General features: G+C 44.2%; 1 protein-coding gene across 3 annotated transcripts in view; it reads left to right on the forward strand.

Moving 5' to 3' along the window:
• RNF216 (ring finger protein 216) overlaps window positions 1-27,182 on the forward strand; it is a 165,974-nt gene that overhangs the window by 114,980 nt on the left and 23,812 nt on the right. For all 3 annotated transcript variants that reach the window (XM_041747971.1, XM_041747972.1, XM_041747973.1), the window contains one exon: window positions 21,165-21,262. In XM_041747971.1, the coding sequence (XP_041603905.1) occupies window positions 21,165-21,262 (98 nt within the window). The remainder of the gene's footprint in view (window positions 1-21,164; window positions 21,263-27,182) is intronic.

Here is a 27,182-nt window from a genome sequence, read left to right on the forward strand (position 1 = left end):
AACCTTTACAAGTGTGTAGTACCCTTGATTCCTATCCCTTTTCCAGGAGCTGTGTGGCTGAGGGCAGATGAATGCTTTATAAATGGTCTTCCACTCCCTGAGCAGTGAGGAAGGCCCTGAACTCAGAAGAAAAGAGTTTTGTGGTCAAATGTAGTCCAGGCAGAGTATCGCCAGGGTCACAGCTGAGGGATTAGGCCCTCTTATGTAGAGCTGTTCCTAATATTTGAAGCATGAAGAAGAGGATACAGTTTAATAACATCAAGCACCAGTGATGGCTCCCTGTACTCTGCTTCATCTTCAGCGGACACCTAGTAAATATTGTAAGTGGATGGTGAGTCTGCCCTGCAAACCATCTGAGCAAAGAAAAAAAGAAAAAACAGACACATACCCAGATTGCATGACATGCAAGCATAGAAAATGAGCCCCAGGGAATATCAGGTTTATTGCTGTTGTTGTAATCCTTAAAGAGTTGGAAACAGAAGTGGCAAAGTAGTCAGAGGTACCTTGGGAAAGTGGAGCCCACTAGTGAAATTAGCATTCAAAGGGACTGCATCATACTCAAGGCCATGTATTTTCTCATTTTATCTTGACACTCCTCCTGGGAGATCTGAAGAGTAAGTCTTTGAGAAGAGACTGGGAGCCTGCGCCTACCATAAATAGTAACAAATTGTCTTAATGTCTAAAGCTTGGATTCTTTCTGCTATATTGTGTTATCTTCATTTCTTTCAGGAGTTGGAACAGCAGGTGGGAAAGGCCCCTGAGCTTTAAAAATAAAAATAAAAATGGAAGGAAGTTAAAGGGACTTTCCAGTTACCAGCCAGAAGTGCACCTGAAATCACACTCCAAAAGCCATTTACCTTAACTTCCTAGGTATCATTTTCCCCTCCATTCTCTGTCTACTCAGAGTGGTGAGCCATAAAATCCTTTCAACAGAACATGTTTATGTCTTTCTCCAGTCATAAGAACCACCAGGCAACTAGAGGGATTGCACTGCTCAACAGAGTGGGTGGGGGCCACATTCAGGAGACAGGCCTCTACCTTTTCATAAAGTCCAGTTCTGAAAGGGGAAATGAAACATTAGAGAAAGAGCAGGATTGAGGGGTCGGCAGGGAGAATACCAGGAAGATAGAGAAATGCAGATGTGCAGGCCCTATCCAGGGAGCGCCAGGGAGAACACAGCCACTGCAGAGGAAGGATGGGGAGCACTCTGCCTCCCCAACCTACCTTACTGTTCTCTTTGGTTGTTTCCCACCCTGACTCTCTCCGCTTCTTTAAGAACCTATTCTAGGGATCCCTGGGTGGCGCAGCGGTTTGGCGCCTGCCTTTGGCCCAGGGTTCGATTCTGGAGACCCGGGATCGAGTTCCACGTCGGGCTGCCGGTGCATGGAGCCTGCTTCTCCCTCTGCCTGTGTCTCTGCCTCTCTCTCTTTCTCTGTGTGACTATCGTAAATAAATTAATTAATTAATTTAAAAAAAAAAAGAGCCTATTCTATTCCTAAGTTTTCCAGACATCACTGTCGATCATCATAAATGGTCATCATGTAACCCACTTTTAATAACTGCAGGCTCCATTCTTCCTCTATATCCACTTCCAGGCACAACTACCCGCCAGGAGCCCAACTATAGGAGAAAGATTATATTGATACATTCCACCCTGAATGTCTGCTTAGGAATTCCTTTTTTAGTTAGAGCTGAAGTTTGTGATTCTGGGAAGCTGCTACTACTAACTTGTGATCTTCTGTTTCATGGATGTTACAGTTCTAACCCATTGATAATTAATAGAATTTGATCCAAGAATTATCTGAGTGTTATCTAGTGGTTGGATGGGGCTCAGAGTTAAGCCCATTACTTGTATGTATCTCTCTTGGTTCCAGGAAGCTCAACACTTGGAAGAGTTTTGGATTCTATCAATCTAGGACTACAAAATGGTGGAAATTCTGTCTCAAATTTTATAAAACTTCACCAGAGAGAAATGTAGGTAGGATGTACCTCACTACTCAGGCCGAGAAAGATAGATGTAGAGTTACCAAGTACCCAAAGATAGAGACTGCCAGTCCCTGGTGCATATCCATTTCCCTCACTCCTCTTTCCTTTATTTATTTTTTTTTTTTTTAAGATTTCATTTATTTGACAGAGAAAGCACAAGCGAGGGGAAGAGCAGGCAGAAGGAGAGGGAGAAGCAGGCTCCTTGCTGAGCAAGGAGCCCAATGCAGGACTCCATTCCAGGACCCCAGGCTTGTGGCTTGAGCTGAAGGCAGACTGAGTAGACTAACCAACTGAGCCACAGAGGCATCCCTTCTTTATCATCTTTGTCTTTTAGGAACCCAATCTAGTACCTTAAAGAACCTCCCTGCTGAGAAGCTTCCAGGTAGTCCTCCCTTTTTCTGCCCTGCACACTACTCTTGGAACACCCCGGAGCTCTGACCTGTGCATCTGTCCCCATGTGCCTCAGGTGAACTCATCCAAGCTGTGTTTTTAAACAGCTCTTACCAGAGCTGCCCACATCTGGGCTCAGGCCAAAACTCCCAAGCAGTTCTCAAAAACTCACTACATGATATCTAAACCTGTCATGCTTTCCTCAAGAGTAACTCATTCTCCTTGAGTCCTGGGGAAAAACATGTCCCCATTTTGGAAAAGTGAGTAATTGAGATTATTTAAGTTAGAATTGTGTTACACTGCACTTCATAACAATCTAGGGTTACTTTGTGGGCTATTCTAGATGGGTCACATATCCCCAACTTGTTCTTCCATTTTCTCAAATGAGAAAATACAGATAAATCAAGGCTCCATTTGATTAACCCCACTAGTAAACACATATATGTTAACACAGTTCTAAATACTGCATCTTTGTGCTGTATTTGTCTTTATTTTTTTCACAGAGGGCTTCATTAAAGTTCATGGACCCTAAAAACTAGAGTGAACATAATGACACCTAGACACCAGATCTAAAAAGGCTTTGTAACATGCCTTGGGTCTCCCGCTGCACTAACCCTGTGGGTTGGGTTTCATGAGAAAGCCTGTTGATGAGAACCAATTGAATATGTCCCGGCCAGAGAGAAGCTTGTCATCTGGTCAAATGAGAAGACATAGGCACTTTTCTCCACCATCATAACTAAAGTCTGGTTTTGGTCTGAATGGCACTCTGCCTAGGCTAGAAGATCTACCCTCAGAAACAACAATAAGGTGAGGGGACAGTCCCCACAGACATTTCTGCCAAGATGGAGAGTACCATCCCCACATCCCCAGCCCACCACCTACCCCTGGTGTTGGCCCAGTAGATGAAGATACTCAGGTTGAGAAAGATCCATCAAGGTCAAGCCAGAGCAGATTTTACAGTCATTTTTAAGAAGAATTTTCCACGGCTGCCTTTTTTCATCTTCCACACTGAACTGTGGTAGCAGGAACTAATCTGTGATGCTCTATCTTCCAAGGCGAACAATAGAGATTTGCCTTTTGATCCATCTATTCTTTTTTGAGGCCCAGTTCTAAAATACTTGGTTATATGTTGACAGATAGATGGAGAGAAAGAGGAAGTGCGTCAGATAAGCATAGAGACAGCAGCAAAAAGGAGTTATTTGAAAGCAGGGAAGAAAGCCAGCCAGCCAAACTGGAAAACTCCAAGGGCCCAGTGGCCTAGGAATATTCAGGGTAGGGAGAGACTACCCACACATCTTGGTAGACTCCAGTGGCTTTCCTAGTTACAGCTCAGAGTCATGGATATACCACAACACTATAACTGTGCATAATCAGGAAAAGATAGAGCATCACAGATTGTAATGCTAACTATTTTGGATGCTTCAAAGGCTTGTCAGATCAGCTCCTGCTACCACAGTTCATTGTGGAAAAGATTGAACATTCCCTCCACTGTAAGAATTCCATTCTAAATGGTGTAAAAAAAAAAAAATCCTAATATTTATAAAACTGTCCAAGAAACACAGAACGATGTATATACCCCAGGATCAGAGATTCCATGTGGTCCTCTGACTTGTCGGGACCCATCTTTCTCAGTATATGCTAATTCTAAATGATTTTTAACTATCTAGAGTTTTTTCCGAGTTTTCTGAATTCTATAACAGAGTCATTTTTAGATTAAGTCAGTGAAATAAATCCACAAACCTAACCAAAATAGAAACATTAGTGAATGATACACCCCAGAATACACCTGTTCTTAAATGCTTATGCCCTGTTTGTAATGCTTTGCCTTTTGATTTGCAGATATGAAAGTTAATCCAGTTATTCTACACCTGTTTTTAAAGATAGGGAGGGGGCCACCTGGGTGGGTGGTTCAGTGTTTGAGCGTCTGCCTTTGGCTCAGGGCATGATCCTGGTGTCCTGGGATCAAGCCCCACATTGGGCTTCCTTTAGGGAGCCTGCTTCTCTCTCTGCCTATGTCTCTGTCTCTGATGAATAAATAAAATCTTTAAAAAATAAAAATTTAAAAAAGTAAAGCTAGGGAGGATGAGGGCAGTAATAGCAATTTGAGGGATGCTTGGGTAGCTCAGTGGTTGAGCATCTTCTGCCTTGGCTCAGGGCATGATCCCAGAGTCCTGGGATTGAGTCTCCCATCGGGCTCCCCATGGGGAGCCTCCTTTCCCTCTGCCTAGGTCTCTGCCTCTTTCACTGTGTGTTTCATGAATAAATTTTTAAATAAGTCTTTTTTTTTTTTTTAAAGTAATAGCAGTTTGAACCCAGGGCATCGGAGGCGATGTGTTTAGTCTAGAGGTGAGGGCTAGAACCCCCATGTCCACAAATCTGCAATAGTCCTTCTTAGGGTATGCCATCAGAATAAGCTGTGCAAGACTTCCCTCTCTTGCTTTATTTTTTCTTCTTCATCTCTCAATTCCTGCTCCTACTCCCATCCCTTAGATACCCACTTTAAGTATTTTGTATAATCCCCCAGATGTGTGTGTGCTTCAAGGAAAGAGTCTGAGCATATATGATTCTCATTTACACAATTGGTGTGTGCTGTAGGACTCCGTTTCTTTTTTCATTGTATTTTGAAGTATATTTTACTTTTTTTCTTGTTTTAAATTTTTTTTTTAATTTTTTATTTATTTATGATAGTCACAGAGAGAGAGAGAGGCAGAGACACAGGCAGAGGGAGAAGCATTTTTCTTGTTTTAAGATTTTATTTATTTGACAGAGGGGAAAGAACATGTGCAAGGAGAGTGGTAGGCAGAGGGAGAAGCAGACTCCCCACAGAGCAGGGAGCTTGATGCAGGGCTCCATCCCAGAACCCTGGGATCATGACCTGAGCAAAAGGCAGACACTTAACCGACTGGCCCACCCAGGTGCCCCTGTTTTACTATTTCTTAAGCCCAGCTGAGTAAATCTCCCAGCCCATTGCCAGACCAGGCATTCACAGGGGTGCCAACATGGCCTTCATAACCCTCCTTCCTGGGCTTGAGTGGCAGATCCTGGTTTCTCTACTTTTCTGCCTCACAGCACATTCTTAGACCTAGGCTAAGATAAAAGCAGACAGTAGATACAGAAGACCTTTCCTTTTTTTTTTTTTTTTACTTTGGCAAGGAAGAAAAAGTGACAAAAGTAGATGTATTATCTACATATATATTTATTGGGAACCCATAAAGGGAAACTGAACAGGCTTTTGGGTAAGGGACATTAATTAGCATTTATTTGCTTTTCCCTTGTGGGAAACCAAATCACTAAGGGAGCAGTAGTCCTAATTGTCCCAGAGGAAAGCCACCAGGCAAGGCCTCACAGGGAGGCAGTGCTGCAATGGGGACCGGACTTCTCAAAACAGGATCCAAAAGCCTCCTATAACAGTATCCCAAGAAGTTGATCTGAATACAGGTTCCTGGACCCACCCGGGGCCACAGTGTCAGGATCTGCATCTTTTATTAGTAGCCCTGATGAGTCTTGTGTACACAGAAAAGAAGTGCCAGGGCCCCCTTGGGGGGGGGGGGGCAATATATATTATATATATAATATATATATTATATAATATATATTATATATAATTATATTATATATATCTGTCTGGCACTACTGGTCCAGAAGCTGAATTTCCTCCCACTGGCCCAAACCAAATCCACATGTTGAGGTTGAGAGGGAAACCAGAATGCTAGTTCAGTCACAGATATAACTAACACATAGACACTTAAATTGGCCTCCCAGCACATGCTGTCTGTCCCTATGTGCACATCTGAGAGGGAGTCCAAGGCAAGGGAGGGGTCCAGCCATTCAGGGCCAGTTGTCACTGCTGCAGGATGGTAGCTGTGACAAAGCCAGAGATCCCAAGTTAGCTGGTGCTCTTCCCTCTCCCTTGGGATGTGGTCAGACTGGCACATTCCTGATTTTCCTTTTTTCTAACCTCAGGTACCATCTTCCCGTTCCTCAGGTTAGTTGAAGCTGCTTATGAGGCTAGAGCCCTCTTCTCTTTGATCATATATCCTGTGTCGTTTACTGTGTTGCTCCTTCAGCCCTCTTGCCATTTGTCTGCCCCAGAAAAGATGGGGCATTTCTTATCTTAATGCTGAGGGCAAGGGTAACTTCCCTCCGAGGTCTGGGGTGTGAGGGCCTTTAATTTTATTGTCTACCTCCCCTCAAGACCACCTGCCCACTTACCTAACAACATGAAAATAAAGATACAGTCTTGAAGGTTTTTCCTGAAATCCAGAGCCTCTCTTCTGGGGCTTGGTGATTGTGGAGTCCAAGCAGGGAAGAACTGGTTTTGCTGGCTGCTCCTGCTGGGCCAGAAGCCCCAGGAAACCCAGGAGTAGCCGTTGCAGTTGCAGTGAACAAAGATGAGATGTGCTTGTGGTTATTTCTGTCCAGGTCCTAGCAGTGCTTATTTTTGATAGTTTTTTTTTTTTAATTTATTTATTCATGAGAAACAGAGAGAGAGAGAGAGAGAGGCAGAGGAAGAAGCAGGCTCCATGCAGGGAGCCCGACGTGGGACTCGATCCCAGGTCTCCAGGATCACGCCCTGGGCTGAAGGCGGTGCTAAACCGCTGAGCCACCCAGGCTGCCCCATATTTTTGATAGTTTGAAATGATGTATTCACCACTTCCTAATATATATTGCTTTGCTATGAGCCCTCGTGAAAGCTGTTATTCTGCCTCGTTCCTTACTATAAAAGTATTAGCTCCAGGGTAAACCAGAGATGGGGCCATTTTTAAATTCCTCAGTGCTTCATGGGAGTCCTATTGAGAAAGCTTCTCATCCTTTAAAGAAACTTTTTGGTTCAGGGCGCGGGTTCAGTCGGTTGAGTATCTGGCTCTTGATTTCGGCTCAGGTCATGATTTGGGGGTTGTGGGATCCAGCAGGGAGTCTGCTTGAGATTCTCTTTCCGTCTACCCCTGCTCATCCCCCTCCCCACCCCTGGGCACACATATACACTCTTTCAAAATAAATAAATAAATCTTTTTTTAAAAAATAAACTTTTTGGTTCATGAATCAATGAATCTTAATGACTTTCAAAGTGTTTTGAATGTGACTTACTGTAAGAATATAGTTTAAAACCAATAGGTATGTAAATATATTTGTATATAACCAAAATAGTAGTTTTACAAGTTACCTGACATGTGGAATGCACTCTAATATATTCTTTTCTGTTGTAGCTTGAAAAGTAAATGAACAAATAAACACTTGTCAGAATCTACTAAAATGATTTCATAACCCACCAGCGTGTTGCAATTCATAGTATAAACATCATAGCTTTAAGTAACTTTGGTTCCACAAATTCATACTATTGTGCTGAGCATCTACTGTGAGCAAGCCCCTTTGGACTGGGCTTAGTCACGACCCCTGCCCTCCTGCCCTTTCAGCGCTCTCAGAGGCAGAAACTCAAGGCAGAAGAACAAGGCCCTGGGATGAGGTGGCTCAGAGCAGGATAGCTTTCCATGAAAGGGGTGCTGCCAGCACATAGGCGTTCTTTGGGGCTCACCTACTCAGGCCTTTGTGGAGAGAATCCTCTTCAACTCAATCTCTCTTTACTCTGGGTACAAGCCACAGTCCCTGTCACCACCTCCCAGGCCCCAGACACCCCACTCTTCTCTTACTGGCCTTACCACCTCACTCCTTGCTGTTCCCTCCACATTCCTTGCTGTTCCAGTAGCCTGGAATGCTTTCCCCAAGCACATCACAAGACTCACTTCCTCACTTTCCTCAAATCTTTGTTTTGGGATGGGGGGATGTGTTTAAGATTTTATTTATTTGAGAGAGAGCAAGAGAGCACATGAGCTGGGGGGGAGAGACAGATGGAGAAGGGAGAAAGGCAGGGAGCCCAGCGCGGAGTCCATCCTAAGACCCTGGGGTCATGATCCGAACTGGAGGCAGACACTTAACCAACTGAGCAATCCAGGCACCCCTCAAAATCTTTATTTATTTTATTTTTTTTAATTATTTATTTATTTATTTATGATAGTCACACACAGAGAGAGAGAGAGAGAGGCAGAGACACAGGCAGAGGGAGAAACAGGCTCCATGCACCGGGAGCCCGACATGGAACTCGATCCCGGGTCTCCAGGATCGCGCCCTGGGCCAAAGGCAGGCGCCAAACCGCTGCGCCACCCAGGGATCCAAAATCTTTATTTAAATACACCTTTTCAGATAAGTCGACCCCAAACACCCACTTTATAATTATTAATGCTCTCTGCACCTCAGCACTCCAGAATATTCTTCCTTCCAGTAGTTTTCTCCTTAGCACATAAAATTGTCTTACATGTATTTCACTTGTTTAACAAAGTTACCCCCAGTAATTCCCATGAAGGCAGGAGTTATATTTGTTCATTTTCTTCCCCGGTGCCTAGAGCAGTAGCCATAGTACCTAGTAGGAACTCTCATTTTTGTCTCCAAATTTCTTTTTTTTTTAAGACTTTTTTATTTATTTATTTATTTATTTATTCATTCATTCATTCATTCATGAGAGACACAGAAAGGCAGAGACACAGGCAGAGGGAGAAGCAGGCTCCATGCAGGAAGCCTGACGCGGGACTCAATCCCAGGTCTCCAGGATCATGCCTTGGGCTAAAGGCAGCGCTAAACCACTGCGCCACCCGGGCTGCCCTGTCTCCAAATTTCTATATAAATGTCCACCTCCTGGCATTGATGTCACCCCAGTGATTCTGTTAAATTGATATTTGAGAGAGACAGTCATTGGTATTTGACTAACTCTGTAAGGGAATTGGTATTTTTTTTTATGCTGGTAAAGGTAAAATTAAATTTACATTTATTCCAGGAAGCATTTACATCCCACTTTATCTTAGAAGTCCTGGTCACATAGTAGAGTGAAAAATCCGGCTGTCGTGATCATGAACCTGGTTTTCCCAGGTTCAATTTCAAATATCAATTTCAAGCATTGATTGCCCTCTCCTAGTCAGGGTGACTCTAGGAGACTCTGGGCCTTTTTTACTTTCTATCTCTAGGGGGCAGCATTAGCACAGAAACTAAATTTGAAGCCATCCATTCTACTTTGTCACCTACCTAATGCTAGTGAATCTAAAGAAAAGAAATGCTTGCCTTCTTTCTAATCTGTGGGAGTAAGGTTTAGAGATTTCTTTATTCAAAGTCAGTTTCCGTATCTAGAAATGGGAGGGCATACATGCTTTAAAAATTTAGTGTATGCATATAGAACCATCAAAAAGTAAGAACAATGTGAAATCTTTCCCAGAGAAGCCTTTTCTTCAGTACTGTTGCCCAGAGGTGTCGCCTGGCCATGCCCAGATTTGAATTTCTGCATTCAGAAATCAAAAGGTTCTTCTGCCTCAGAGGGATGATTTACTTTTAAGGAAAGAGAAATCCCTGTAAGGAGAGCATGGCTGCTTGTGGAGATGTGATATAGTCAGATAATTATAGGACATCATTAAAAGAATTAATGTTCACATTGTGTTTGTCCTTTAAGAAAGATGGACCCAGACAAGCTGGACTGTCTTGTTCTGTTAGGTGGGGTCCCTAGGAACCTGAGTTTTGACCTCAGGTGCTAACTGACCTTCTTGACCCTGGGCAGGGGAGGGAGAAAGCCAGCTGGCAGGTTTTTCAGTCCTGACTTTCTCTAAACTAGAGGTTCTCCCAGACACAAATTAGCAGGCACTGCTGTTTGTGAAGCACCTCTCCTCCAATGCAAGGAGATTTCCATTTCTACAGACTGAAGCTGTAGATGAAAGCCAACAAAGAACATCATAACTGAAGGGAGATGTGGTGCTTTCTCAAGCACTATCTGCAGGCATTTGGCCATTAGCTTCTTGGTAATAACTGGTCTTCACAGTTTTGTACATTGGATTGGGGAAGGGAATTAGAAGGGAGCAAAGAAAGGAACCACTATAAGAAAGACATAACCCATGTCCTTAAGGCACAAGCTATAATGACCTCACTTGAAAGGTTTTTTTTTTTTTTTAAGTAAGCTCTGTACCCATCGTGGGGCTTGAACTCATGACCCCAAGTTCAAGAGCCATATGCTCTACAGACTAAGCCAGCCAAGCACCCCTGGAGTCTTATATAGAACTTGATATTTTTCATGAAATCATCATTGTACTTGGCATGATTATAAGTATGAAGACCTGATAAGGAGGAGATAATAATCTTTGAGGAAGGAGGTCATTTTCTCATTTACTAAGAGATTTCAAATGCCTTTTTCATATATAAAATGCAGAAGTCCCAGAAGTAAGGGTGGGAGGTATATCTGTAACTCTGCATGAAGAGGAATGTGCTTTCTGTTGCCAGCCTTCATCTCTGAAGTTTTTCTTACATTCACTCCCTTGTGTGGGTCAGATCTGGTGCATGGCCTTAGAAATCAAAAGACACCTGAGACATAGTGTGCTAGGCCGTAAACACCTTGTGATCCAGAATTTTGGTGGTTTATTCACCACTGCATCCTCATGTGACACAGAATAGGCACTTAGAGGGTAGTGCTTTTTAAAATAGATTAATTGAACCCTCCATTCCAAGTCTGTCTGTAGTGATCAGCAGAGCACAGTCTTTGCCCGCAAGCAGTGCTTGGCTCCTAAGAGATGTGATGTAATCAGATAATTACAAGACAAAAGTGCTGTAAGCTAGTGGGAGCCAAGTGCTCGAGGAGTCCAGGGAAAGAGTGCCAACTCTTGCCCAGGTCATTTGGGTCTCCCAGAGCCAGTAACATTTGAAATGAGAACTGATGGGTCGGAGTTGCCAAAAGAAAAAGGACATCTAGGCTGAGCATTGCAAGGTTAAGGGTGTCAGGTGGGTGTTGCTAACTGGAGGCCAACCATGCTGGCCCTGGATCCCAGCTCAGGATCAGCCATGAGGCCCCCAAGGCTGCTTCTCTGAGCTCTTCTCCTGCTCTCCTAGGTGACTCCACCCCACCCCCAGCCCCCGTGCTTCCACTCTGCCAGATCCCCTTCAGGTTCATATTGGAACGTCACCGGGCACAAGGCTGTCCACACCAGTGGCATTGGCAGCCCCCCCACCCACACTCATGGGTGGAAGAGTGTTTGTGGTCTTCCTACAGAGTGGATGTTTATCTATTTGTCTATCGGAATATAGGCTCAGTTTTTCACTGATTCTTGACTGAGAATAGAGCCTGGTCAAAGTGGTAGGTTCTCTCAGGAGGTGTTTGTTGAAGAGGGCAAGGGAGGGAAGGAGAAGAATGTTTTAACATTCCTTTCAGTGCAGAACTTTTCTCCCTTACCAGTCTCCCTGGGAACAAAACATCACCCAGAGCAGTGATGATGGTATGCTGGTCTCAGGCACTGTCAATCAGCAGGTGTTTGTACAACATTGTCCTGGCCACCTTTGGGGAAGTGAGTGGCAAGTATTTACAAATGAAGGCATAGGGGCTGGGTGACAGAAGGACCAAGTAAGTGATACTTGGTTCTGGTGTAGAAAACTTACATTGAGCTTATTTGCATATCTAATGGGAATCTAAAAATACACTTCCTCCGGTGCCCTACCAGACATGTAGCTGGCCAGAGGTATCAGGAAAAGCTACTTCCTCACATGTGTCCAGTCTGAGATTGCTATGATTAGCAGGTTCCTATCATTATCATTAAGAAATGGTATCCTCAGGTTTAATCCTAGCCCATCCTGCCTCTTATTGGGTCATTCCCAGCTCTCCAGGAAGCACAGGGAAGCAGGCATCCTGCACAGCTGCAGCTGGTCATCCGTGTTCTCCAAACCCTGCTGTGTGGCTCTCTGCGGCCTTGTTGCCCTTATCATCTGCTCTCACACAAGATACCCATTATAACCTCAGGGCTTGTCTCATACCCTCGTGCCCTTGGGTTTTCCAGTAAACAATGATCTGTTCTTGCCAGCAAACACCATGCTGCCAAGCAGTGAGAACACAGTAGAAAGAGCAAGTGGATTTGGAATCAGACAGATTTGAGTCCATAGCTTTGTGGCCTTAAACAAGTTAATTTGCCTCTCTGAGCCACCTTTTTCTTGTTTACTTTAAAGGAGGCAAAAGGGGACACCTGGGTGGCTCAGCAGTTTAGCATCTGCCTTCAGCTCAGGGCATGATCCCGGATCCCCGGGATAGAGTTCCGCATCGGGCTCCTTGCGTGGAGACTGCTTCTCCCTCTGTGTTTCTGTCTCTCTCACTCTCTCTGTCATGAATAAATAAAGTCTTTAAAAAGGGGGGGGGGGAGAACCCCAAAAAAGGTTAATTTAAAAAATAATAATAATAAAGGAGGAAAAAAAAAAGAATGGAGAGGCACCTGGGTGACTCCGTCAGCAGCTGAAGTCACCTGTCAGCTCAGGTTGTGATCTCAGGGTCCTGAGATTGAGCCCCATGTTGGGCTCTATGCTGGGTGTGGAGCCTGTTTGAGATTCTCTCCTCTCCCTCTGCACCCCCCCCCAAGAAAAAAAAGAAAAAAAGAATGGGGATAATGGTCCAATACTTCCTTGTAGAGTTGCTGTGAAGATTGAATGAGGTGTGTGTGTGTGTGTGTGTGTGTGTACGTGCGCAAAGCATCGCGTACTGGAAGATCTGTAGGTTCAGAACCTTGAGCCAGTACTGTGGGGTAGCTGGAGGGATTTGTGAGTTTGGGATACGTGCTAAAGATGCTCCCTTCCAGGACACTGGTGGCTCAGTGGTTGAGCATCTGCCTTTGGCTCAGGACATGATCCCAGTGTTCTGGGGTCAAGTCCCACATCGGGCTCCTCACAGGGAGCCTGCTTCTCCCTCTGCCTATGTCTCTGCTTCTCTGTGTCTCTCATGAATAAATAAATAAAAATCTTTTAAAAAAAAAATGTTCCCTTCCTGAGGCACCTGAGTGGCAAGGTCAGTTAAGCATCTTGACCCTTAGTTTCAGTTCAGGTCATGATCACAAGGTCATGAGATCGAGCCCCCTGTTGGGCTCTGTTCTCAGCACAGAGTCTGCTTGGAATTTTCTCTTTCTCTCTCCCTCTACCCCTCCCCACCTTGTGCACACTCGCTCTCAAATAATTAAATCTTTAAAAAGATAAATTTAAAAAATTAAAAATAAAAATAAAAATAAAATAAAGATAAATGAGCCCTGTCTGACTCAGTCAGTGGAGCATGTGACTCTTGATCTCAGGGTTGTGGGTTTGAGCCCCAGGTTGGGTGTATAGATGACTTAAGATAAAATTTGGAGGGGGGAGGGCAGCCTGGGTGGCTCAGCAGTTTAGTGCTACCTTCAGCCCAGGGCATGATCCTGGAGACCCAGGATCGAGCCCCACATCAGGTTCCCTGCATGGAGGCCTGCTTCTTCCTCTGCCTGTGTCTCTGCCTCTCTGTCTCTCCCTCTCTCTCTCTCTCTCTCTCTCATGAATAAATAAATCTTAAAAAAATATATTGGAGGGGGGAACAAGTAGGTGATAAATAGCCTTTAAGAAGGGGCACTTGTGGGCAGCCCCGGTAGCTCAGCAGTTTAGCACCGCCTTCAGCCCAGGACATGATCCTGGAGACCCAGGATTGAGTCCCACGTCGGGCTGCCTGCATGGAGCCTGCTTCTCCCTCTGCTTGTGTCTCTGCCTCTCTGTCTCTCTCTCTCTCTCTCTCTCTCTCTGTCTCTGTCTCTGTCTCTCTCTCTCATAAATAAATAAATAAATAAATAAATAAATAAATAAATAAATAAATAAATAAAATCTTAAAAAAAAAAAGAAGGGGCACTTGTTATGATGAGCTCTGGGTATTGTATATGTGATGAATCACTAAATTCTGCTCCTGAAACCAATAGTACACTATACATTTAACGAACTTGGATTTATTTTTTTTTAGGATTTTATTTATTTATTCATGAGAGAGAGAGGAAGAGAGACAGAGACACAGGCAGAGGGAGAAGCAGGCTTTCTGTGGGGAGCCCCATGCGGGACTTGATCCCCGGACCCTGGGACCATGACTTGAGCCGAAGGCAGATGCTCAACCACTGAGCCACCCAGGCATCAGTGGTTGGATTTAAATAAAAACTTGAGGGAAAAAAATAAAATATTTTTTTAAATGATGCTCCCTTCTGTATAGACATTTCAGTGGGAAACCTATGTACAGAGCCAAAACTGGGCACTGGGGTGGCTCAATTAAGCATCTGCCTTCAGCTCAGGTCATGATCTCAGGGTCCTAGGGTCAAGCCCTGCATTGGGCTGCCTGCTTCTTCTGCCTCCTACTCTCCCTCTGTGCTCATGTATGGTCTGATGTGCTCTCTCACTCTTAAAGTCTTTTTTTAAAAAACATAATAGATTTTCAGTTTGGCTCTTTATTTTTCATTTTTTTTAAAAGAATTTATTTATTTGAGAATGAGAGTCAGAGCAAGAGAGAACAAGCAGGGGGAGGGGCAGGAGAAGCAGACTCCCCAGTTAGCAGAGAACCCAATGCAGAGCTCGATCCCCTGAGACCCTGAGATCATGACCTGAGCCGGAGGCGGTCTCTTAACTGACTGAGCCATCCAGGGGCCCCTCTTTCTTCTGTTTTTTAAAATAAAGTCCCAGAACGCCTGGGTGGCTCAGCAGTTAGTTGAGTCTGCCTTTCTCTGGGGTCCGGGATCGGGTCCCACATTGGGTTCCCTGTAGGGAGCCTGCTTCTCCCTCTGCCTCTCTCTCTCTCTCTCTCTCTCTCTCTCTCTCTCTGTGTGTGTGTGTGTGTTTCTCATGAAGGAATAAATAAAATCTTTAAAAATAAATTTAATTTAGGCTCCCTGCATGGAATCTGCTTCTCCCTCTGCCTGTGTCTCTGCACCTCTCTCTCTATCATGAATAAATAAATAAAATCTTTTTTATTTTTTTATTTTTTTTAACTTTTTATTTATTTATGATAGTCACACAGAGAGAGAGAGAGAGAGAGGCAGAGACATAGGCAGAGGGAGAAGCAGGCCCCATGCACCGGGAGCCCGACGCAGGATTCGATCCCGGGTCTCCAGGATCGCGCCCTGGGCCAAAGGCAGGCGCCAAACCGCTGCACCACCCAGGGATCCCCTAAATAAAATCTTTTTAAAAATTAATTAATTTAATTTAAAAGTCCCTTCTGGAAGCCATGTTGGAAAAGTAGTTCTCTTATTCCTAAAAAGAAAAGATAGGCCTGTTGCCATTTCCCCAGTCATAGCCTTATTTGTGGAGGTTTGTTTTTTTTTTTTTTTTTTTTGTGGAGGGTTATGAAGGAAGTCTGGCCAAGTATCAAATCCAGACTCTGGGGCTTGTACCCCTAGAATTTATTTACTTAGGGCAGCCCTGATGGCCCAGCGGTTTGGCACCACCTTCAGCCCTGGGGTATGATCCTGGAGACCGGGGACTGAATCCCACGTCAGGCTCCCTGCATGTAGCCTGCTTCTCCCTTTGCCTGTGTCTCTGCCTCTCTCTCTCTCTCTGTGTGTGTGTCTGTCATGAATAAATAAATAAAATCTTTTTTAAAAAAATTTTTTAGCCCTAGTTTTAGTGAGGAGCTTGCTGTAAGGTCCTACAACCTTGTGTCTGCCATCAGGAGCCATTCCCAGCCTGTGCAACCAGCATGATCTTTTGAAAATGTAAATCAAATCATTGCATTTCCCTTGCAGACCCCGGCTTTCCAGACTCTTCCCACCAGCCTCAAAGCAGCAGGAAGCAGGATTCACTGGCCATTCCAAGCTCTCTGCCCCTTGAGCTCCATCCAGCCAGACCATCTTCATTTATTCCTCCAATGAGACAGGTCTTCTGCATTTCCAAGCCTTCACACACACCCTTCCCTTTGCCTGGAATATCCTTCCCCCTATACCTGGCTAACTTTGCACAGCCTCAGGGCTCAGCTTCAGTGTCACATCCTCAAAAAGGCTTTCTTGATCCTCAAGTTAATGTAACTGCTATTTTGCCCTTAAAGCACCTAGTGCTATTCCTCTGAAATGTTTCCATTGCTGTTGTAGCTATGTGTCCTGTTTGTTTCATATGTCTCCTCTTCACTAAAACAGGCTTCAAGAAGGTAGGTAGGGGGCTGGGTGTCTCAGTCATTTGGGCATCTGACTCTTGGTTTTGGCTCCAGTCGTAATCTCAGGGTCATGAGATCGAGCCCCATAATCGTGTTCTGTGCTGAATATGGAACCTTCTTGGGATTCTTTGTCTCCCTCTCCCCACCACCCCCCATGCGTGCTCTATCTCTTGCTCTTGCTCTCCAAAAAAATAAAAGAATAAGCTGCTCTAAAATTAAATTTATATTCTCATCTCTGCCTCCCACCCTCATTCAGATATGCTCCTCCTGCATCACTTGATCCAAGTTCATGGTTCCACCAGCCCAGCAGTGTCCTAAGTCAGAACCCCAGAATCACTGCAGGCTTTTCTCACCCTCATCTTTTCTGTAGACTCTTCCAATTGCTGCTCAACCATCTTCCCACCTCTGGTCTAGCTTCTTCCATTCATCAATGGGAAACACAAGCCCCCAGGTGTGACTGGGTGGCTTGGTCTTCTGTTTAGCATCTGCCTTTAGTTTGCCTCATGGTTCCAGGGTCTGGGGACCCACACTGTGGTGTCAGGGAGGGGGAGATTGCACCTGGGGATCTCCCTCTCCCTTCTCTCTCTCTCTCTTCTCTCCCCCTCTTTCATATGAATAAATAAAATCTTTTGGATAAAAGAAAGACAGTAACCCTTGGACAGATTGCTGCCCTTTCTAGATGCCTTCTGTGACTTTCCAGTATCTACAGCAGTGTGCACTACATTGTGATTGCTCACTGCATCAGAAGAATTGTATAGAGAACACCCCCCCAGTTTATGTTTATTTATTTATTAAGTATATGTATGTACTACTGTTGTAACATGTTGCAAAACATGCTTAGATATAGAAAACTTCAGAGGGTGGGATAAAATCATACTTTAAAATTATTTAATGATGTTAAATCCTTTTGTACTCATTAAAATGTTAACATATTAAATGTATTTTATTGTTGAAATGTTTGGGGACCTGGTTCTGCATTTTAGATACTTGGCTCTGATGGCTGTTGTAGCTGGGGAAGGCACTTTCCAAAGAGATGTGAATTCTGATGGGAGCAGTACTGTCTTGGTGGCCTGAGTGTTCTCATCATTTGTGATACTTTTATTCAGTCCCACGAAGATGCCAACTCCTCAAAGAACCTTTGTCTTACTTAGCTCCTCCCCCTCTCTGCTATCTTCCTTGTGTGTGCACTATTACACTTAACTCCACTGTGCTGCTCCATGTGGGTTGCTCACTTCTCTGACTCAAGAGACTGTGTGCATCCTTGCCCTGGGAAAAATAGAAGTTCTTGGATTTCCTTGAAGGAAAGGCCCCAATTCTACTAACCTTTGAGTTTGCCCAGTTTTATTGGTTCCCAAGGGTTCCAGCGTCAGTCTTGTGGTCTTTGTTCCTGTCTTAAACTCGGTCTGTTGCTCTTAGTTGGTGTCCATGTGTCATTTGTACCTGGAGGTGAGGAAGAAGAAAGACATATGTGGTCTGAATGCACATGGCCCTGTGACTCCTGGAGTTTGCTCAGCATTTGTGAATAGTCAGGTACCCGGGCCTCATCTTTTGCTTTAAGGGGTTTGAGGTTTATAGCCCCACCCATTTTTGGAGTGCCTGAGATGGCAAAGCAGAGAGCTTGAGTTTCAGAGATTCTGTTTGAATCAGCTGCAGCCTCATGCCCCATATCTAGATCAGCAACTTCTCTACCCTGGACCATGGATCTAGAGGTTTTGCTGGAGGAACCATTTCAAAACAAGTAAGCAGTTTCTACTGTGTTCCACTCCTAGACAAGACTAGAAGTCCATCGGGCAGCCCCCGTGGCACAGCGGTTTAGCGCCGCCTGTAGCCTGAGGTATGATCCTGGAGACCCAGGATCGAGTCCCACATCGGGCTCCCTGCATGGAGCCTGCTTCTCCCTCTGCCTGTGTCTCTGCCTCTCTCTCATTCTGTGTCTCTATGAATAAATAAAATATTTTTTAAAAAAATAAAAAAAAAAAAAGACTAGAAGTCCATCAAGTAAGATGTAGGGTGCACGGAGAACAAGTAACTTCAGAATAGGCCTGGAGGAGTGGCAAGCAAGGAGGACAAAGTCTGGTGACTTGGACTCTTGGTTTCATCTTCTCTTGAGTGTTTTGCCAGCAGCAGTAAGCCCAGCTGTGTGTAGACGAGGTGATGACTAGGGCAGTGTTTGCTGGTCTTTGTGGAAGCTGTTTAAATGAAGAACTCACAGCTCCCTGACAGGGTCATCTGTGAAACCAAGCTTAATCTTCTGCCTTACCCATAAAATAGTATTTAAGCAGCCACAAGTGTGTGAAGGGAGGCTATGGAGTGTTTTCTTTATATTGCAAAGCTGAGACCTCAGTGAATAGTCCAAACACCTTGCTGCATCTGGAAAACTAAAGGGGCAGCATAAAACTTAACCAAAACACCCTATGTGATACCATGAAGAACCCAGACCCACAGCAGCCCTTGATGACTGCATCCGGGTGCCAGTCAGATCTGATACCCGGGATATGCTTGTCTGCGTGTTTTGAAGTTTGCACATCAGAGTGTACTCTGCCTCCCAAAATGGTCCTTAGAATCTTCTCATTAACCTCATCTTGAAGAATATAATTATCCTTGTGTTAAAAATGTCTAAGAACGTTTCTTCTGTGTAATGTTGTTTAAGCATTTGTTGAGTCTAGGGACAAAGCCTAGCTGCACTTGAGAGAATTACAGTTGAGTGAAATACACACTGTTTACGAGAGAAGGGGTACGTTTTAAAGAAACAACACAGAAAGCTCCAAATGTTAAATTTACCCAGATTTCTATTCTCTTGCCTTATCTTAATTGTGGGTTTCAATGTCTAGCTAGTTAGTCTCTTCAAAAGACATTTCCGTTTTATTCTCTGGGACCCCTGAGCCCTTCACTGAGAAGCACTGTGGCTGAAAATCCACCCCGGGACTTGGAGAACTGCTGTGATGTTGGAAGTGAGTGGTGTCATTGTATAAGCGCTTGCTCACAACTGACTCCATTTGGCCAGGCCATCTTGCTTTCAGTAGACCATGTCTCACTTAGAAAATGGATTCTTCCTTATGAAGAACGTCCCATGAATTAATAAATGCATCACCAGGAATGCTTTAAAAAAAAAAAAAGGCACTAAATGCCATGCATTGTTGTCAAGCTGTTACTCCTGGTGGGTGGCTAGATTAGTATTGTTTAAAAGCTTAAGATCCAGATCCAGTTCATCTATTCCAGCTGTTGTTTATCCTCCAATTTCCCAGAATAGTCAGGCACAAGGTCTTTTCAAAACAGGTTTGGGGCTGCTTTACATTTTGGTATGTAATAATTAAGTCACTATTGATTTAGCCTCTGTTCACTGATGGAGAATGTAGGTAGGAGACCAAAGAACATCACATCCCTTGGAAGCAGTGGTTGTAATATCAAATTTCTGATCGGCTCATCTCTACCCCCACCCATCCCATTCCACTGATTGAAGCCTGTTTACCCAAAGGGTTGTTCAGGTTCTCAGCTCCCCAAATAGTCTGCATCATTTCTCTCTCTTTTCCAATGTTATTTATTTTTTAGTTAGGTAGTACCTTTATATAGTATAAGATTCAAAAGATGAAAAAAGCCTGAAGTAAGAAGTCTCACCCCTGGGGATCCCTGGGTTTAGTGCCTGCCTTCAGCCCAGGGCGTGATCCTGGAGTCCCTGGATCGAGTCCCACGTCGGGCTCCCTGCATGGAGCCTGCTTCTCCCTCTGCCTGTGTCTCTGCCTGCCTCTCTCTCTCTCTCTCTCTCTCTCTCTCTGTGTGTGTGTGTGTGTGACTATCATAAATTAAAAAAATAATAAATTTTAAAAAAAAGAAAAGATTAAAAAAAAAGATTTTATTTATTTCTTCATGAGGGACACAGATAGAGAGGCAGAGGGAGAAGCAGGCTCCATGCAGGAAGCCCAATGTGGGACTCAATCACAGGACTCCGGGATCCTGCTCTGAGTCAGAAACAGATGCTCAACTGCTGAGCCACCCAGGCATCCCAAGGAAAGTTCTTAGAATAAAAAGTAGTAATTTTTTTTAAATTCATGTTTATAGGGGCACCTGGCTGACACAGTTGGTTAAGCCTCTGGCTCTAGATTTTCAGCTCAGGTTGTGATCTCAGGGTCATGAGATCAAGCCCCATATTGGGCTCAACAGGAAGTCTGCCTGAGTTTCTCTCTCCCTTTCCCTCTGCTCCTCCTGCTCATGCACTCTGTCTCTCTCTCCCTCTCTCTCTCAAATAAATCTTTTTAAAAATTATGCTTATAAACAGTGTTAAGCTATGGAGGTTGATAACTGTTTTATGAGTAAGGGCTGACTGAGGGGGTGTCTCCTTTAAGGACTCCTAGTGATCCTAATCTAGACCATTCTTCAGTTCAACAGAAGTAATCTGTGCCTGACCAACACTGGACTACTGGTTGTGGGGATTACAGAAATTAATGAGGGCCAAACAGACCCTGCCCTCAAGCAACTCAAAGTATTTCATTTTTAAAAACCCAAGATCATATATATCTGTGTTCTATGTTTTGTGGGCTTTTTTTCAGGTGGCTCTCCTGGCATTTCAGAAGGCTTTCTACAAATAGGTTGATGGGGGCAACACAATCTTTGCTCTGAGAAGAAGAAAATTTCCCCATGCTTTCTTCTGATTCTTACCTTTTCTCTTGAGAGAAATCTTTAGAAACAACCCTCTTGAAAGAGAGAGCCATCCTCAGGGAAAAAAAAACTCAAGCCACATGAAACTCGTTTCACATTTCTTGTTGTTGAACAGAAACTTCTGTGGTGTCTCCTCACCAGGAGCTTTGTGTCTCTCCTCTATCCCCAGGAAACCTGTAGGAAGTGTCAGGGACTCTGGAAAGAACACAATGGCCTTACCTGTGAAGAGCTGGCTGAGAAAGATGACATCAAGTACCGAACCTCCATGTGAGTAACCTCATTCAGGGGCTTGTGACTGGTTCTCAGCTCCCCCATTGGCCTGACTTTTGGCCAGGGGGGCAGTGAGTGTTGTGGGAAGGACCAAGCTCTGAGGCCACCCCAACCCCAATCTAGAGTGACCTCGGAAGTGACCCTAACCCCTTCTGTTTTCTCATCTCTTCAACCTCGTAGAGCTGGTCCTGAAGTCTGATGTAATACAGTCAGTCAGTGCCTAAAGCATTCGAATTCAATAAATGTTAGTTGTTCTTCTTCTTATGATCTGAACGAATAACCAAGTCACACATTTTAAGTAGATTAGATTGCACTAATGCTGCTTATATCCATGTTTCGTATAGGATATTGGTGGCCAGAGACATTAAGCAGAATTACAGACTCCAGAATGCAGAATAATGCAGTCAGTAATAATAAGTATCATTACTGTTCAGCACTCCCTGTGTGGCTGAGCACTTTACAAATATTAACTCATTGAATACATGACTTAAATAATATAGAAGCCCATTTTTCTTTCCTATGATAGACCAGCCTCACCAGGCAGATCTTTCCCATGAGGTCATTCAGAGATCACGTTCCTTTCTCACATTGCTTCACCATTCCCTAAGATGGTGTTCTCGTCTAACATGACTGTGACTGGGTTGTAGCCACATTTACACTCCAGTCCATAAAAAAGGAGAAAGAGGGGATCCCTGGGTGGCGCAGCGGTTTGGCGCCTGCCTTTGGCCCAGGGCGCGATCCTGGAGACCCGGGATCGAATCCCACGTCAGGCTCCCGGTGCATGGAGCCTGCTTCTCCCTCTGCCTGTATCTCTGCCTCTCTCTGTGTGTGTGTGACTATCATAAATAATAAAAAAAAAAAAAAAAAAAAATTTTTTTTAAAAAAAAAAAAGGAGAAAGAGACAGGCTACCAAGCAGGCAGCCTTTAAGTTGTTAGTGTGTGTGTGTACGTACATACACCTATGTATGATTAGAAGACTTACGCTTCAGGGCAGCCCGGGTGGCTCAGCGGTTTAGTTCCTGCCTTCCGCCTGGGGCGTGATCCTGGAGACCCGGGATTGAGTCCCACGTCGGGCTCCCTGCATGGAGCCTGCTTCTCCCTCTGCCTGTGTCTCTGCCCTTCTCAATCTCTCTCTCTCTCTCTCTCTCTCTCTCTCTCTCTCTCTTATTCGTGAGTGGGTGGGTAAATAAATAAATAAATAAATACTTCTGCTTCTGCCTGTTGGTCTGCACTGAGTCATGTGGCCACAACCTAGCTTCAAGGCAGATACCATGCATAATCTCTTGCCAGGTGATTTTGTGTCCAGCTTAAATTCAAAGTGAGGAGTGGGTTTTGTTACTAAGAGAATGAAATGGGAAATGACTATATGGGGCAGTTCATAGTCTTCCAGTATCCACCATAAGTAGGTACTATTATCCTCATTTTACAGAATGATACAACAGGCACAGAGCCCAAGAAATTTGTGTGTGGTCATGCAGGTAGTAACTAGCATAGCAGCGTTTTAAATCTAGACAAATGGTTTTCTGACTGTGTTCTTTGCCACAAATTTGACAGGCAGGATAATGACCCCCTAAGATGTCCCTGCCTTAATTTAATGTCTGGAATCTGTGAGTCTGTTACTTTGGATGGCCAAAGGGACTTTCCAGATGTGATTAAGGTGGACCTTGAGATGGAGAGATGATCCTGGATTAGCCAGGTAAGCCCAGTATAATCAAATGACTCTCTAAAAGCAGAGAACTTTTCTATGGTCAGATAGAGGTGTAGTGACAGACAGACTCAGAAATAGGTGAGGACTCCACCTCCTGCTGCAGGCTTTGGAGGAAGAAGGCCTTAAGCCAAGGAATGTGGCTGTTTCTAACAAATGAGCAACATTCATTTGGCAGCCAGTAAAACGAGGATCTCGGTCCCACAACGCTAAAGACCATTCTGCTGACACAGGAGTAGCAAACATTCTCTTCCAGAGTAGGTGATATAGCCAAATGACATCTTGATTTTTGTTTGAGGAGATCCATGCTGGACTTCTGACCTACAGATCTATAAAAGAATGCATTTATATTACATTGAGCTAATAAAGTTGTGGCCTTTTACAGCAGCAGTAGAAGACTAACACAGATTTGGGGGCCAGGAGTGGGATGCTGCTCTAACAAATACCTAGAAATGTGGAAGTGGGTTTCAAATTGGGCAATGGGTAAAGGCTGGAGAAACTTTGAAAAGCATGATAGAAAAAAGCCTAGATTGCCTTGAACTAATAGAAATATGGACTTTAGAAACCTCCCCCTTGAGGGCTCAGAAGCAAGTGAGGAGCATTATGGGCAAAGCCAAAATTGCCTTGGAGAATACTTGAATGCCCATGTATAGACTCCTTGTGGAGCTGTGGCTGTGAAGGTCTGTTGAGGACTTAGGAATAGGCGCAGAACATTTTCCTATTTCGGTGGTGGGAAACTTAGCTGGCTCATCTGTAGTCATGCAGAAAGCAAAAGGCATAGATGATGGGTCTGGACATGTAGCGGAGGAGACTTGCAGGCTGAGCACCGGTGAGAGGAAACTGAGCAGAAGGAGAGATTGAGGGGCAAGAACAGGATTTAGTTGTTTCTGAAACTTCATCCCATCCAGGTAATAAAAGACCCCAGAATTAAGATGTTAACTGTCAGGAAAAGCATGCTCCTAGAGAGAAGACCAAGGATGTATTCCAAATGTCAAAGTCTTCAGTCATGTAAACCCTATCAGGAGGTCAAGGGGAGGACCCTTCAGATCTCTTTAGTTAAACGAGGGAGCCTCTAGGAAACTCAGGCATCACCCCTCAGCCGTCTCAGCAGGAGTCCAAAGTAGAGATGGGCTTGTCTAGGAACCAGCTGTGGATGAGAATATTCATATCACCAGAGACACTGCCAGCTTGCGCTGAAAGACATAGTGTAAAAGGAAAGAAGTCACTGGATCCCCAGAATTCTAGAGAAAGGAAGCAAGTTGACTAAAAACTGCTGAGCTGCAAACACGCTACCTTTTTTGAGAAGAGGAGGGCTTACTCCGTAGCACCATAACCACAGAGGAGGATTCTCGGGTCTAAAATACAAGAGAGTTTGCCCAGCTGGATTTCTAAATTGATTATAAATGGTGACTCGTTTTTTCCCTCCTTTTCTTCCTTTTTGGAGAGGAAGTGTGTCTCAGAAGGGGTCATATCCAGAGTCTTCATCTGTACTTGATTTAGACAGTGAGATTTGGAACTCGGAGCTGACACTATGGTGTTTTGAGGCCTTTGGGTTCCTGGGTTGAGGTGACTGTAGGGGTGTAGGGTAGATATGAATTTAGAGGCCAGAGGACAGACTATGGTGGGCAGAAACATGCTCCTGATCCCCAGAACCTATGAATATCTTTACCTCACGTGGCAAAGGGACCTCGCAGCCATGATGAAGTTTATGGCAACAATGTAAAACTAACACGATGACGATGACATCCATAGTAATTATACATGCCACTCCAACTAGAAAACTCTAGCGTTGCTTCCTCAAATCTAGACTTACCGCATCAGCCAGCCTTTATAATTTAGAGCAGCCACCTGCCTGACCAGTGGCATGGCCTTAAAGTGATGGACATGTCCAAAATTACTTTCTTCAAAATAGTCACCTTATCAGGCAGTATACTTAGTCTAGCACTTAATGCTATTGCCAAGAACACTCTAAATTTCTCATTTGGAGTTGTCTTTTCAGCCAGTTTATGAGCCATCCCCCCCCCCAAAATTAATCTTGTTACTATGGACAAGTTACATCTGGTTTGGTTTGGGGGAAGTGGAGGTTTTCTCTTGCTGCCGCCTGAGCCTTTGTTTTGCCCCTAAGAAAGATGTCTTATTGATAAAACTCAGTATAGATTTATTGAGTGATCACTATGGATAGCTACCCTTAAGACCCTTGAACAAATTTCCTAGTCTTTCTGTGCCTCAGTTTCTTCATCTGTAAAGTACAGAGTATTCCTTTACCTACTTATTATGAAGATGAAACTGCCCAAGTGCCCAGAATGATTCTTGCCACTTAAGTCTTCCATAAGTATTCGCGGTTGGTTGGTTGGTTGGTTGGTCGGTTGGTCGGTCGGTCGGTCGGTCGGTCGGTTGGTTGAAGCAGAAGGCCCTGATTTACAAACATGACACAAGCACTTAAATAGATAACTTCTTGCCTTTAGGATTTTCTCAAGTCATATGTATTCTACTTATAGTTGGTGATGGAGTATTGTCCAACTCTGTAAACCATTTCTCAGTGCCCCATGGTCAGGCGTTTGGACTACTCCAGGACTTGGTCATGGGTGAGGAGAGGTTTCTTAGCAGAAGAGTTGGTTACTTTTTGAAGCAGAACGTCCATCCTGATCATCCTGTCAGTTCCTGCCACTCGCTCCATTCAGGGTCTTAGTCTGGGGCCTGCTTAAACCTGGCAGCCTTTTGTATCAGCAGTAAATGGAACAGAGTGGCACATCCAAGTGTGATCATATGTTAATTCCAAAATCCAGAAAGGCCTCACAAATGTCTAACTTCTTTCTTCATGGTGGGGAATATAAGATAGAGTAACATGTGCTTAACTTTGGAAAGAATAGCCTAATACACACATCTGATCTCCAGACCACCAGAGCATCAGAGAGATTACAGATCTCTCTATTTTCAAGGGATTTATCTCCCATCTTCTGGCATGCATACACCATATTAATGTATCCTTGGAGTACCTGTTAGTCTGTATATAGAGTGTGTGTGTGTATATATATATATATATGAATATGCACCCAGGTTTTATCTGCATGTCTTTTGAATAGAAGACCAGTGTGTTGTCCTTTTGGACAATAGATGATCAAGGTCCTTGTCAACTGCTTCTGGTGTTCTCCATGTTTTTGGACAGAGAAAGCGTGTTCCAGATCAGAGGCTGCATACCAGTTGCCAAAGGCTGTATTTATTTGCTCTGGTAAGAAATGACATCTGGACAGCAGCTACAAGTGGGGTCAGCACCTGATGAGGCTTACAGTAACGTTCTTCAAGACCCACTATCTGTATAGGCCAAACAAGTAAAATGAGATGTGTTGAGAATTAGCACCCCTGTAACTTTGAAGCACTGATCTCAAAGATGTCCAGAGGAATCTGGTATTACTTTTTGTAGAGAGAAGGTCCTCTACTGGCTTTACTTCCTTTCCTCACGATATAGCCCTTACTCTCTGGCCCAGAGAGCCAGAGAGTCCTGCCAGTTGCCAAGTGTCAAAAATAAGGAACAGCAGGGTACTACACACAGGGTATTTTTTTTTTTTTAATTTTATTTATTTATGATAGGCACACAGTGAGAGAGAGAGAAGCAGAGACATAGGCAGAGGGAGAAGCAGGCTCCATGCACCGGGAGCCCGACATGGGATTCAATCCCGGGTCTCCAGGATCGTGCCCCGGGCCAAAGGCAGGCGCCAAACCGCTGCGCCACCCAGGGATCCCACACACACAGGGTATTATAAGCTATTTACCATTGCTGAATCATAAAATACAGCATAATAAGTGGTATGAGATAAGGCAAGTATTCCAACAAAAACCTATCCATGAATGTTCCTAGCAGCACGATTCACAATAGCCAAAGAAGGAAACAACCCAAATGTCCTTCAACTGATGAACAGTAAAGTTCAGTATACTGCAGAGTGGGATATTACTCAGTGATAAAAAGAGAATGAAAGCCCATGCTGCATCCCAGACGAATCTCGGAGACCTCAGTGAAAGAAGCCACGCACAGAAGGCCACCTCTCAAAAAAAAAAAAAAAAAAAAACCACCTCTTGTGTGGTGCCATGTATATGAAAGGTCTGTGGGCATGTGGATATTTGCCTATATAAAGAATAGACAACAACAACAAAAAAGAATAGACAAGTCCATTAGAGACAGAAGGTTAGGGGTTACAGGGGCGGAGGGATGTGGAG

The sequence above is a fragment of the Vulpes lagopus genome, chromosome 3, assembly GCF_018345385.1.
Source record: "Vulpes lagopus strain Blue_001 chromosome 3, ASM1834538v1, whole genome shotgun sequence".
Classification (NCBI taxonomy): domain Eukaryota; kingdom Metazoa; phylum Chordata; class Mammalia; order Carnivora; family Canidae; genus Vulpes; species Vulpes lagopus.